General features: G+C 39.0%; 1 protein-coding gene across 15 annotated transcripts in view; it reads right to left on the minus strand.

Annotated features, from left to right (window-relative positions):
• ADCYAP1R1 (ADCYAP receptor type I) overlaps nucleotides 1–14,403 on the minus strand; it is a 345,195-nt gene that overhangs the window by 109,648 nt on the left and 221,144 nt on the right. For all 15 annotated transcript variants that reach the window (XM_080579596.1, XM_080579593.1, XM_080579592.1 and 12 more), the window contains one exon: nucleotides 2,549–2,718. In XM_080579596.1, coding sequence (XP_080435722.1) covers nucleotides 2,549–2,599 — 51 coding nt within the window. In that variant the 5' untranslated portion in view covers nucleotides 2,600–2,718. The remainder of the gene's footprint in view (nucleotides 1–2,548; nucleotides 2,719–14,403) is intronic.

The raw sequence follows: 14,403 nt of genomic DNA on the forward strand, positions 1-14,403 counted from the left end.
GATACCAGATGTGTTTAGACAAAAGCAAGGTAAAATAAGACTTTTTTAGAAACCTTTTGGAGGACAGGATGACATTCAAATTTACTCTAACTTTTTAAAATGTCACATCCACTCAATCGGTACAAACTCTGGAAATCTGTATGACAGAATAGTATCAATTTGAGGACATCAGCACAGCTTATAAGGGATGATTCAAAGAGAAAGTGAGTCCCAACAGAGGGAAAATATGTTGCCACAAGCATTATAAAAATTCTCAGCAAGGGAAGAACCATAAATAACATTCAGCATTCCTGAGTTCTAGTCTGTGAAAATGAATGCTAGGGAGGTAATAAAGAATGAATAGTATACACAAATTGTGGTATAATCTCTGTCATGGGCATAAGTCTCTTCACTGACCAAAGAAATGTGTGTGCACATTCACAGGTTCGTGCATGTAAAATCACTAATTTTACTACCTGGATTCCTGCAGGAGATTATGATTAAAACTTGCACTCATAAACAAGCTCATAAACATTGCAGAAACCACACAGATAAAAGCATATTGTTCTTATTAACTCTGGTTTGCTTCATAGTATTTCATTAGAGAGCTGTTCTTTCGAAAAGCGGGAGCAGATCACTGATTATCCAGCTCAATGATCACAGTTACGTCCTGAAATGCTAAGAATTGGAAACTTTCTGTCCTTTTACACTTGCCAGGAAGGTCGCCCATCTAAAAGCTCAAGAGATATATTCAGTCACAGTTATTTTCCTTAATTAAAAATTGTTCACTTCTAAATAAGTAGATACCTTTTGGCTGTCTCAAGCTGAACACCAAAAAGCATTGAAGTTGACCTAGGCTTAACTGCAAGATGGGAGCTCCTGAGAGACTGAGACATGTCAGTTGTCTTTCAGGGTCTCAAACTAGAAACCTCAAGGTGAGGTTATGTAATCTAATCTATGCACAAAACCACAGCACCTGAATTTGAGCTAACCTCTATTTATAATGGAGAGATACATGCACCTCTGGAAGGCAGGAATGTAATGCTAAAATAATCATTTGAAATAGACTAACTGATGGGTTTTTCCCTCCCCATTACCTTATAGGAAGTCTAGCGTAACTATTTCAGAGATAAAACATCAAAATTAAACATGCCCACTTTGTTTGTAAGTAATACTTTCTACCTGAATAGGAATAGTCAGAAGCATCATGCACCAGAAAAAAAAATCTCAAAAATCTGATATTTGTATGGTGAGGGGCTAAATTATCTGGATGTGCATTCCCATTCTAAAGAATTTAGTTGAATAATGCTATATTTCAGATATGCAGTTAATTACAGTAGTTTCTAAATAAGACCTAAGAAGAAAGAATGCACCTTTATGTGTACCAAAAAAAAGGTGAGTCCTGTATGCTGACCATTATGCATTGAAAAAACAAGTTACAGTCAATACAAATAAGCAAGAAACTGTAAAAACTGTTAAAATATATAGTTTACAGTTATAGTTTATACAGTTATAGTTTATAGTTCTAGTCAAATCAAAACCATATTAACTATTTCTTCCTTAAAAATAAAACCAAACTATATTTCAGGAATGTTTTAAAATGTCTGTCTATTAGAGAATATTAAGCAATTGTAAAGTATTTTTATGGAAGTTATAGAAAACTATTAATGTGAAAGAGATAGAGAATTTAAATACCAGTGCTATTTTTCTGGTATCCCTTTGTGCAGTGCTTCCTGAGACATGATGAAAGGCACAGTTATGATCAATGATCTAACTAAGAGCTGAGCTGAAATGCAAGATGAATTTATTATAGAGGTTGTATAGTGTTGCTTACAGTTTCAAAGTGGAACAAAAAAAAAATCTTTATTCAATGTTCTTACAGCTTTTATGTGAGACTAGATAGAGCCACAATGCAAATGGGGACAACAAGCAAGAATAGACTTACATGACAAATCCCCAAAAATGTGTTAAGACTGAGTGATTCAAGGGATAGTACATTATTTGGTAAGTGAAGGTTTATGATGCTGATAAATCCAAGTACTATTCATAAAAAGCCCAAGTTCTTTATAAAAGTGACTAAAGAGTTTGAATACCTATATCTTTAATGGCCTACCTGTATGGTTTCTAAAAAATGACCCTCTGAAAATGGAGGCAACCAAAAGCACTGGATGAAATATCTTGAGGCTTAGGCTTCATAGGACTGATGGAAACCTCTAATTTTATAGCTTTTGTCTGGAAAAATTAATCTTAAGCGGATTGGAAACAGGCGTCCCACTATTTATTTATGTTGTTTTATTATTACTTTAATTTTATTGTTATTTTTAATCTCAGACACTAGCAGTGAACAAATCCCTTCAAGGAATTTACTTGCCCTTGTGCAGGATGAGCAGTGGTCACAGTTCTATTGCAACTACAAAGGAAGTTAGAAAAGGCGTAACATAACTTATGGGCCCACACAGAAAAAGACAGAATCAATGTTAACAGTAGAGCCTTGAGGCTTAGCAAGTGCTAGACTTGGGAACATATATTTAAATAATGACATTGTATTTACAAGGACATTTATCCTTACCATGGGAAGCAATATGAGAGTGAAGAAGCAGGTCTTCCAGTTGATGGTCATTTTGTCTCTTGATTTTGATCTTTAGTCAAGATTTGCTTTTTTTAACACTGCTACTGGGGCTGAAGCACACACTCTCTGCAGATCTTATTGTCAATGTCTTCACGTCAAGGCTCAAATTTCTGCAGTGAAAGAAGAAAATGATTATAAATATGTAAAACATGGTGGAGAACGAGAAAGAAATAGACAGAAAACAGCACAACAATTGAACTGTGAGTTGCATATACTGGAGGTCAATCATACTTATGGATTGCAGCTATTATAGACCTTCTTGGACAATAAATATAAGGCCAAAGGACATGGCTGTAAGATCAGTCACTTGCATCATAAAAAGTACTGAAACAGACTCCGTAACAACAAAGGCCTCAGTTGTACCTAAAGAAGAGGCAGAATGGAGCATTTTGAACCAGCCAAAGGGCCTGTCTGCCTCATTTCTGAAGTCATGATTTGACCTTCCTGATTTCAGTAAAGGCTCAAAATCATGACTGTGTGAGGATTTTTTAAGAGACTGTATGACTTGAAGATTTATTCCTAGAGATTTCTTGTCCAGACAACAAAATCCATGACCAGATTTGTTAATAAACTGATAGCTTTTCAAGCACACACCAGTGGAGATGGAAATATATTAATTGTACTCTCAGACAGGCTAAAGTTTTATCCATAGCAGGATTGATTTACATGGGTGACAGTGCCATACATAGCTGTGACTTCCACTGCTTTGTCTCTGCCAAGGAGCTAAACATGTGGTCAGGACACCATCAGAATTGTATCCCTTGCATTAAATACATCCTAGTACCTTGTGTCATAACCCATTGTTTAAAAATTCCCATGCAGTCCAATTCATGATGATTCTCAAAACAGTTACATAATATTGACAAGAACCTCTCTGTTTGAATCTCTGGCTGGATCCAAACCTCATTACCTTTTAAAACACCGTCCTGCCTCAGATATTCATGTCTTGGTGATAGAGGTCTGAGCTCGATGTCCAACAGGTTTTCAGCACTGAGGTATTTATTAAAATTTATTTGTCCATCACCTGAGATGGATCCCCTTCTATTTATCTCTACGTTCTAGACCAAATTCCTCCAAGATGAACTCAGCTAGTGGTCTTTGGCTATGTCTATAGTAGTTTATACATAACCTTTTTGCTTAGGAAGGTGTGAGAGTTTAGCCCTCTCAAAACCAGAGAAATTTCTTTCATCCATTTTGTTTACAGATTGTACCAGGTCTGCCTGGGATGGAGTTAACTTTCCCTGCAGCAGCCCATACAGTGCTGTGCTCTGTACTTGTAGCTAGAACAGCACTGGTATCACACCAGTGATGTGTCTGCTGCTGAGCAATACTGGCACCTCATCAGGATTCCCTCTAACCACCCCAGAGCCAGCAAGCTGGGGATGGGCAAGAGATGGGGAGGGAACATTACCAGGACAGCTGGCTTAAACCAACCAAAGGGATATTCCACACCATGTGAGGTCACATTCAGCAATAAAAGGTGGAAAAAGGAAGAAGAGGGGAGGGGTGGCCTCTCGTTGCGAAAACATCTGTCCTTCCGAACAACGGCTATGTGCATTGAGGCCCTGCTTCAAGAACGTGGTCAAGCATTGCTCGTTGGTGGGAAGTAGACAGTAATTTCTTTCCTCTGTGCTTCCACATGGCCTTTACTTGTTTTCCTTTTTTTTTTTTTACTTCCCCCTTTTCCTTTTCCCTTTAGTTAAATTATTTAATTAATAATAATTTTCCTTTGATAATTATTTTCCCTTTAATTAAATTATCCTTATCTCAACCCGCGAGTTGTTTTTTTTTTTTTCCTTTTCTTCTTCCCCTCCTCTTCTGAGGAGGGGGAGTGAGAGAACAGTTGTGATAGAGTTCAGCTGCCTAGCAAGGTAAAACCACCAGACATACGTAAATGACGACTTTGAATGCAGAGGTGCTTTTTAAAATCTTACTGTGTGATGCAGGTTTTCTGTATGCCACCTATTACCTATGTGGGCATAAATGCAACTGACATACATCGTCCAAACTAGAGAAATGTTTACACATGTAAATGAATTCTCGAGAAAAGGAGAAAAAAAAAGTCATAAATAATAAAAATGCAGGGATAGAAAACATGCAAACAGTTATAGAAAGAAAGAATAAGACGAGGGCATATTGGAAAAAAAAATAACGTTTAAAAATCAGAATGTGGCAAAGGAGAAAAGGCTGAAAAGAAATCATACTGAAGACAAAAAGTAAATAAAGGAATGGTAAGTGCAAATGTGAAAGAACCTTTACAATCACTGGACACTCAATTTTTATATTTACTGCCACATACTGCAAAGACATCAGCATTTACAAATTAGAGAGTCTTTCAATTAAAAAAGAAAAAAAAAAGGAAAAGAAAAATAAAATTAAGCTCTCAATAGATTTTTGTCTTCTGTATCCAGACCCTGACTAAACGGAGAACAATGATTCATAAAATTCTCTGAACTGATCTGCCTTCTTCCATCCCCACTCGATCAGTCATTCTTGCTCTGCTCTGGTACTGAATTTAATTACTTAACTGTGTTTCTGATGGTTTATCAAATAATGAGGGACTGATAAGATCTCAACTGAGGAGGAGCAAAAACATCCATGGTGACATTCAGCAGCGAAAAGACGGAAAAAGAAGGTCACTCCATTAAGAGAAGCAACAGACAACCATGCAGACACATCAGCAGACATTGGATTGGAAATTATTCCTTGATAATTTGCACTCCTGTGCGCAGGCAGGCCTGGCCAGAAAGGCCACAAAGTGGTGTGGAGATTTAATTTTGTCTTTGGATTGTGCCACTGTAATGCATCAAAAACAAGATTTAAATGCAACAGAAGGGTGGGAGGTGGCTGACTAAATGTATGGACAGATAACCTGTGGTAAAGCGGTAACCTCCAGAACACATCTTTCCAATATTTGAAGGTAGGGTTTTACTTTAATCTGGCATTCACTAGGTTTGAAGAGTGGACAGTGGAGGTTGTGTGTTTTATGCTAGTTTCAAAGAAACTTCTAAAGATATGAGAACATCTGCTAATCATTTTACTGCCTTTCTTTGACATTTTGCAGAGCAAGTAAAAGAATCAGCTTCATTTTTGCCTTCAAGGTAGTCATGGAAACCTGCATCAAAAAATGGACTGAGGTCTTCATATCATCCACAGGGGCTCAAATGTTTTTTAGGTAATACCAGCTACCAGGGCCATGAATCTGTGCCTTGGACCTGTAAAGAAATCTGTATATACAGTTTAGCAGTTCCTAGAGTGTATGACACATACAGGTGCAGAGTCCACTTATTACCAATAAAAGGTTAATTATAGAATCATAGAATATCCTGAGTTGGAAGGGACCCATAAAGATCAAGTCCAACTCCTGGCACCACACAGGTCTACCCAAAATTTTAGACCATGTCACTAAGTGCACAGTCCAATCGCTTCTTAAATTCAGACAGGCTTGGTGCAGTGACTACTTCACTGGGGAGCCTGTTCCAGTGTGCGACCACCCTCTCGGTGAAGAACCTCTTCCTGATGTCCAGCCTAAACCTCCCCTGCCTCAGTTTAACACCATTCCCGTGGGTCCTATCACTGGTGATTACGGAGAATATGGAGATTACAGAGATTATGGAGATTACGGAGAATAGGTCAGTGCCTGCCCCTCCACTCCCCCTTGCAAGGAAGTTGTAGACTGAACTGAGTTGTAGACTGAGATTATCTCACAATTAGGTGCAGTCAGCTATATTTTACAAGAAAAATGAACTTTTGAAAAGTAGAGACAACGTCTGTAAAACATTTCCAATTCTATTCAGTAGTGGGAGAAGAAACAAAAATATTAATACAAGGCTTGGAAGGAAAGCTTCAATTATCATATAGATTTCTGATGTCACTTCTAGTCACATGCTGTAATTTTATTACTAAATTGGAGGTGCTGGTGCTTCATGCAGTTGTTTTATCTGCATCTGCTACCATAATTAAAATCAGTGAAGCCAGAATAGCCAACAGCACAGAGGTTACACCCTCCAAGGAAAAAAAAATAAATCCTTGAAGGTCTTCAGGGAATAATTTCAAGCACAGCTGAAACACAGGAAGAAAAATGACTTGTTTAGGTCAACTGATGACTTAAGAAAGTCACACATTATCTATAAAAGGAGATTCATCTGTCCACTGCAGACATTTTCAGTGCCACAGAAGATTCTTTGTGTTACTTAGTGGAGAATCATAGGTCCTTCAAGGGCAGGTTGGAAGAGCTCTGGTAACATGCTCAGATGCAAGTGCCCATTTCTTTCTCCTATCTAAAAAAGAACTCTGGTGCACCTAGGTCATATGTGAATTATATATTACAGAAGTCTAAGGCCTGCTGAGGTGGATCACACTGTGAGGAAACCCATAAATGCAGAGTGTACAATATGATGTCAGTGACCAATAAAAATAGATAGTGAGACCCTTCCAAGCAGGACATGTCTGCTCCCAGGTAGGCATAAAAGAATTGATACATAAGACAAATCTCATCGTATCAAGTAACGGATAGAATTGTTATACAGTAACTCAGAGTTGTACCCATATAGGATGAACAAAAGAGGATTTTAGAGACTGCATAAGGCAGTTATGTGATGTTAATGAGACCACACTCGAAAGAAAGGAAAATGTGATGTGCTAGGCTCTTGGTTGTGGTCCTCTGAATGTGTGCCAGTGGTTTGAAAGAAAAGAATAAATTTGAAAGCTGATCAACAAAGGCTTAGACCAGAGGTGATCAATTGTGAGTTCATTACTTAATTAATCTTAATTTAGAGTCTGGTCAGGGCTGTTCACCACATCCTTCCCATGCAGCATATCAGAGCTACTGCACAGGTGCAGAGATCTGAAAGCTTCTGAAAATGTGCAAGATCAATCACACTTCTGCAGACTGAAAACTATATGTTGCATCAAAGTCACCCATTCCTTGCACAGTTATCTCAGTGCTTCTTGTTGGCATGAAGAGAATTCTCTTATGCAGAATACATATGGATGGAGAATGAAAGAGTGCAACAGAAAGAAGCAGGCAAGGAGAATACTCCAGCTGTTACCAGTCAGTTTGTCTCACAGAACACTCCCTCAGCATTTCCAAGTTCTCCCCAGGGAAGAGGAACTCCAAGGCTGTTTTTGGCACAAATTTTGCTAGATGGACATCTTTGGCTTAGAAATGAACAGGTAGTTATGTAATTGACACTCTATTTATCTTCTTTAGGCTCTCAATTTAAGGTGTAGAATTCAAAGCATTTTACTATTTCCCTCCTAAATCATCCTGAATGTAGCATGCCACTTTCATATTTTATATTAAAGGACACGGTGAACCTCTCTCATGTCAACTGAGACTCTTGCTAGCAAGAAATAAGTACAGTTGGGAAAGCAACCCTTCAGTGACCTAGGACTTGTCACCTAATTTTAGAAACACAGAAGACACTTACTCATATATGAGCTCATTGTTAAGTCTCTTTTTATATAGTCAAGTATATAAAGAGAGAAGTAGACATAGGAAGAAAACAATTTGTCTGACCTATTTTAGCTGTCTACTTTAAACATTCAACTTCTCTCCCTTGAGTGTAAAGGAATTCTTAACAGCTACGTCATATGTTGACATCTACATTGTGGATATGTAAATTTGGCCAGCCATTTCCAGATATACAAGAATGTCTTGACAGCACTAGGCAGAAATGCCACACTTTTGTCTGAAAAAATTAGTAAACAGCAACTTGGACTTTGCAACACGATTGTCCATGAGGAAAGATGATTCTGTGATTCTGTGAAAGATCCAACCAATGTTATAATATGTGGACTGATGTGTGGGTCATGTACTCCAAAATGTACATTGGTTGTGCAATCAGGTAGTCTCTTCTAACATCCATTGTTTTCACTATTTAGGAGAATTGTTGTTTTTGACTTCAGAGAACAAAATTAAAGCAAGCAGCTGATACAATGCTGTCGGTCATTTTTCATGAAAATAGTTGTAATCATAGAATCATTAAGGTTGGAAAAGACCTCCAAGATCATCTGGTCCAACCATCCCCCTACCACCCAATGTCACCCACTAAACCATGTCTCACCTTTTCTTGAACACCCCCAGGGACGGTGACGCCACCACCTTCCTGGGCAACCCATTCCAGTGCCTGACTGCTCTTTCTGAGAAGAAACGTCTTCTCATTTCCAAACTAAGCCTTCCCTGGCACAACTTGAGGCCATTTCCTCTCGACCTATCACTAGTCATCTGCGAGAAGAGGCCAACCTCCAGCTCCCCACACCTTCCTTTCAGGTAGTTGTAGAGAGCAATTAGGTCACCCTGAGCCTCCTCTTCTCCAGATTAAACAACCCCAGTTCCCTCAGCCACTCCTCACAGGACTCGTGTTCCAGGCCCTTCACCAGCTTCGTAGCCCTTCTTTGGACATGTTCCAGGGCCTCGATGTCCTTCTTGTAGTGACAGACCCAAAGCTGAACACAGTACTCGAGGTGTGGCCTCACCAGAGCAGAATACAGGGGGACGATCACCTCCCTGGTCCTGCTGGCTACACTATTCCTGCTGCCAGCCAGGATGCCGTTGGCCTTCTTGGCCACCTGGGCACACTGCCGGCTCATGTTCAGATGAGCATTAATCAGAACCCCCAGGTCCTTTTCCTCTGCACAGCTTTCCAGCCACTCTCCCCCGAGCCTGTAGCTCTGCATGGGTTTGTTGTGACCAAAGTGCAGGACCCGGCACTTAGCCATGTTGAACCTCATCCCATTGGCCTCTGCTCATTGACCTATCCTGTCCAGGTCCCTCTGCAGGGCCCTCCTACCCTCCAGCAGATCAACGCTTCCCCCCAGCTTGGTGTCATCTGCAGACTTACTGAGGTTGCACTCAATTCCCTCATCCAAATCATAAATAAAGATTTTAAAGATATAAAAATCAATATATTAAACTTGTTGCCTAGCTTAGACATTGCAGTATTAAAGAATACCCAAATCTGTTAGTAGTACACAGTAAAACTCTCTCTGTCTGGAGGAGTAAGTTCTTTGATTTTTTTTCTCTATTATTTTATTTGCTTATTGTATAACATGGAGGAAAACCTATGAATTTTACTAGAACTCCATTGTTAAACTGAAGATAAAGGTGTAATTACAAAAATAGAAGACAGTATATTGCAGATGCTATGAATCCTAAACACAGTCCCTGTGGTTGAAAATTTCTTCATGAAATAAGATTATCAATTTTTTAGACTTCCATGAGGCCTTGTGTATGAAAGAAATCAGAGCAATGTGTTTTTGTAAAAAAGAATAATTGATAACAGGGACTCATGGAATTGGGGGTTGGTAAGGACCTCTGAAGACTGTCTAGTCCAACCACACCTCTCAAAGCAGGGTCAGCTAGAGCAGGTAACTTAGGTTATTCAAAACCCATGTCCAAACAGGTTCTGAAAATCTCCAAGGACTGAGACTTCACAACTTCCCTGGACAATCTGTTCCAGTATTTGACCACTGTAACTATAAAAAGAGTATTATTATGTTAAGTTGAATTTCCAATATTTCAATTTGTGCTTGTTGCCTCTTGTCTTTTTGATTGCTAGAAGGAGGAGTTTAGCTCCATCTTTTTGACGTGCTTCTGTCAGATAATTCTACACACTTATAAGAGCCCCCTGAGCCATCTCTTCTCTGGGCTAAACAGCCCCAGCTCTCTCAGACTCCCCTTGATTCCTTAATCATCTCTGTGACTCTTTGCTGGACTCACTCAGTCATGTTCATGTCTGTCTCGTACTGGGCAGGTGAGCACTGGACACAGCACTCCAGCTACATCTCACCAGGCTGAATACAGAGCATCACCTGCCTTGTAGTGCTCCAATATTTTTCCTCATACCCAAGATGCTGCTGGCCTTCTTAGCCACAAAGACATATTGGTGGATAAGGATCAGCTTGGTGTTTACCAAGAGTCCCACGTCCTTTTCTGCAAAACTACTATCCAACCATCTGGTCCCCAGCCTATCCTGGTACACTGGGTTTTTCCTCCCCAGGTGCCGGACTTTTCATTTGTCTTTGTTGAGCTTGAAGTTCTTCTCTGCCTATTTCTTCAGCCTGTCTCCCTCCCTCTGAATGACAGCAGAACCAGCCATTTGATATCACAATCATTCCTTCAAAATTTGTACCATCTCCAAACATGATGAGAGTGCACTGTGCCTAGGTCATTAATGAAAACATTAAACAGAATTGGCCCCATTTACATCTTAGACACTTATAGTTTAGGTCAGTCTACCTAGGCTCTCTTTACAGTCCATAGAGAAGAGGTAAGTATCCTCAAGGAACAATTTCTATATCTTAATGCTAGATATTTACTTTTGGACAAAGCAAGATTCTGCTTTGAAACAGTATATGTGTAAATCTATACGTATTTTTTTCTCTGTCTATGCTAGGGCAAACAGAGAAAATCTCTGAAGTTTAAGACGTCAAAATACTAATGGTAAGCAAAACTGAGGACTGATTTCCGTCTATGTCATGACATTTTCTTACTTTCGGTACTATCTTTATTCCTTCTATTAACATAGCCTAATAGCTTCCGCGCATGTTTTACTTCAGCTGCCCCCAATTATAAATTTGGTAGAGGTTTCTTTTTTTTTCCTTTTTCTTTTCCTCTCAGTGGTTTCAATTAAATTGAAATTCCCTGAAGATGTAAGACTATTATAATTGGTTCTTCCAAAGTACAGTCCTTATCGTTTCTATATATCCTTGTCATTAATAGAATCATAGAATAGATTTTACACAAATCTAGCAGCAAGGAGTAGACTACGCTTGCCAAAGCCCTGTCAGCTCTTGTATTTCCTAGTTGTCTAACTTTACAGAATTTACCTAATATTAACAAAAAACTCTCAAAATTACTCTAGAACAGGTTTATGTTAAGCATTACTCATTCAATTCAAGAAAGATATCCCAATTTACACCTTCTGAAGATCTGAAACAATTCTTGATCATCTGCAAATTTTGCTAGCATTATTCACTTTCAAACCTTACATCAGATTTGTTTATCCTAGATCCCTCTGGCACTATTTATTAATTCTGTGAAATGATCTTTCTTTCTTTCTTTCTTTCTTTCTTCCTTAAACAAACTCTAGTTAAAATGCTTGGCTTTTATAAGTGATTCTTCATGATATGACAATTCTTCTTCTCCATATTATGATGCTTGAACCATATGAATGAACAGTAAAATATTGAAGGTTACTGACATTTAGAGGATTGTTCTGGATATCTGAGTATTTTGACATTATAATGACTTTGAAATTCTCTGTTGGAACTATTGCATCAGGGTTTGATATGGACATGAGTGGATCATTTGTCTATAGGTCAATTTTTTCTAGCTTATTTTGCAACTGTAGCAGCTACAGAGTTATGAAAGCACAGACTATTGAATGCAGTTGATAACTTACTGTGTACAGGATAGCTGTTCTTGGAAGATTTCCCATTTAACATCACCTGTAAAACTCATCCAGCAATTCTTGTCTTGATTCGGATTATTTTCCCTGTTCTGTTATCTGTTGGTTTTATTGTGCACTTACTTTGTCGACTTCCTCAAAGAATTAGGAAAATGGCATTATTTCTTTAACTAAAGACTACAGATAATAGGTTGTGATTAAATATTTTTAAACTACCATGTATTTAATAAGCGTTAGTCAAAGTAAAAGTATGGCACAAGAAACTTTCTCTTCATCTTCACAGGCAGGTTGATTACCTGTATGAAGCATCTGTGATGCATGCAGCACTTCAGAGCTAATATGAATCTAATAGGAGATTATAAAGATGACTACATGCTGCTCCATTCCAGCAGAGCTTTAAGATCTGTTTGGAAAGGTTCTTTAAAAGGATTACACCACAACCAGTCAAATGTGTTCTCCAGCTGGCATAACAAAGTTTTACAACAGCTACTTGATTAATTTGATTTCCTTGAGTGGTTATCTGCATCTCCTTCATTGACCATAGGTGTACCTACTGCTTTCTTCAGTATCACATAGGAGCTCTTAGGGACTCTGTTACCTCACAGTCAGCACTGCCATTGGTAACTGATTTGAACCCAACTAGCTAGACAGATGTCTGCTCCTAAACACCGCTTGATTTATTTTGTTCCTTTTGTCTTTTGAGTTTCTTTCTCTGACAACTACTTATATACCCTCACCCAAAACTGAGTGTGTCTTAATGAAATTGGTCAAGAGACTAGGCAAAACACAGATAAGGACTAAGCAGGATCCAAGTCCTACCAAGACTGCTGTGAACAGCATGAGGACCTTCAAATTTCTCATGGGAAACATGACAAAATTTTAAAAGCATTGATGAGAATTTGTGAATTTCCCATCCACTCCTACCTAGCAGTCTATGAAATGAAGACAGAAGCTATGCATGTAAACACATTTCTGGAAACAGAACCACTGCGTTTCTCCCTCGCTGTAATGCAATTTGCTCATCATCATGTGTGACCACACAGTACTGCCTTAAGGGATAAGAAGAAAAGTTGTGGATGCCCCATCCCTGGAAGTGCTCAAGGCCAGGTTAGCTGGAGCCCTAGGCAGCCTGATCTAGTGAAAGGTGTCTCTGCCCATGGCAGGGGGTTTTAGACTAAATTATCTTTAAGGTTCCATCCAACCCAACCAATTCCATGATTCTATGATTCTAAGGGACTCCTCCTGTGTGTACATTCATCCACTTCTGTTGATGAGGGTGGCTTACTGCTGGTTAACCACAGGGGAGACTCTCATATTATTGCTTGATATAACAGAAAAGCTGTGAACAGGTGATGCATGTGATCTTGTGATGCATGCAATCATACAGAACCAGTGGCTTCTTTGTGCTCCCTGATGGTTGTAGCATCAAAATCCTGAAAGAACGGTGAAGGAAACAGCTTTTGTTGTTTCTTACTCTTTTTTGTAACTATAATCTTATCTAATTTACCCAGTTGTCAATGAATCTGTAATATACCTAAGTCCTTAACACTTAAAATAGATAAGGAAGAGGCTAGAGGAAAGAGTGTGAGCAGAAAAGTGTAGCTCTGGATCAGAACCTTTTATTCCTATTGTGTTTGAAGATCATCCCAAGTGCAGTATTCATACATTATCTGCAAAACAACTCCTGAACTGGAACTAGTATATTTGCTTGAATGCAAAGCCACCCTTAGCACCCTTAGTTAGCTCTTCTGATGAGCTGAAGTGATTATCTTGAGCACAGAGCTGTCATTATGAACCTGTATTTCCTTTCCAGACCCAAGCTAGTCTCTGTGTAAGTGATGTGTGCTCCCATCCGAGGTATCTTTAATAAGGCACTTCACCAAGTAGCACAGGCAGGCTCCAGAGGAGGGGTCCTACAGTTAGTGATGGACCTATAGGCAAGACCCAGTCACTGAACTCCAGCAGCTGCCCACCCAACTTACGCTGTCTCTGGGAAACAAGTCTGAAAGCAGAACCAAAGTAATAAAATAAGCAATGAAAGGGAGTTACCTGTTGCTTCAGAAGGTAGTAAATAAAATAAGTAATAGCTAGATGCCAGAGAAGAAAATACATGACGTTGGTGTGTAGAAAACTGTCTGATAGAACTTAGACAGGCACTGACAGAGGGATTTTTGGAAGTGTGAAAAATCACCAAGGTGTTCGGGAAGGACGACCAAACAATCTTTTTTTTTTTTGACTTAAATCTACAAGTCCTCATTGCTATTTTCCCACAAACACAGCAGAGCCATTCTGAGTATAACAGCTTGTACTTCATTGAGCACTTTGACTTGGCAATCTATGGTGATGTCCCAGATGAATATCCATTGGCCTCCTCCACAGACA

This window comes from Anser brachyrhynchus, assembly GCF_964034855.1.
Source record: "Anser brachyrhynchus genome assembly, chromosome: 2".
Lineage (NCBI taxonomy): Eukaryota > Metazoa > Chordata > Aves > Anseriformes > Anatidae > Anser > Anser brachyrhynchus.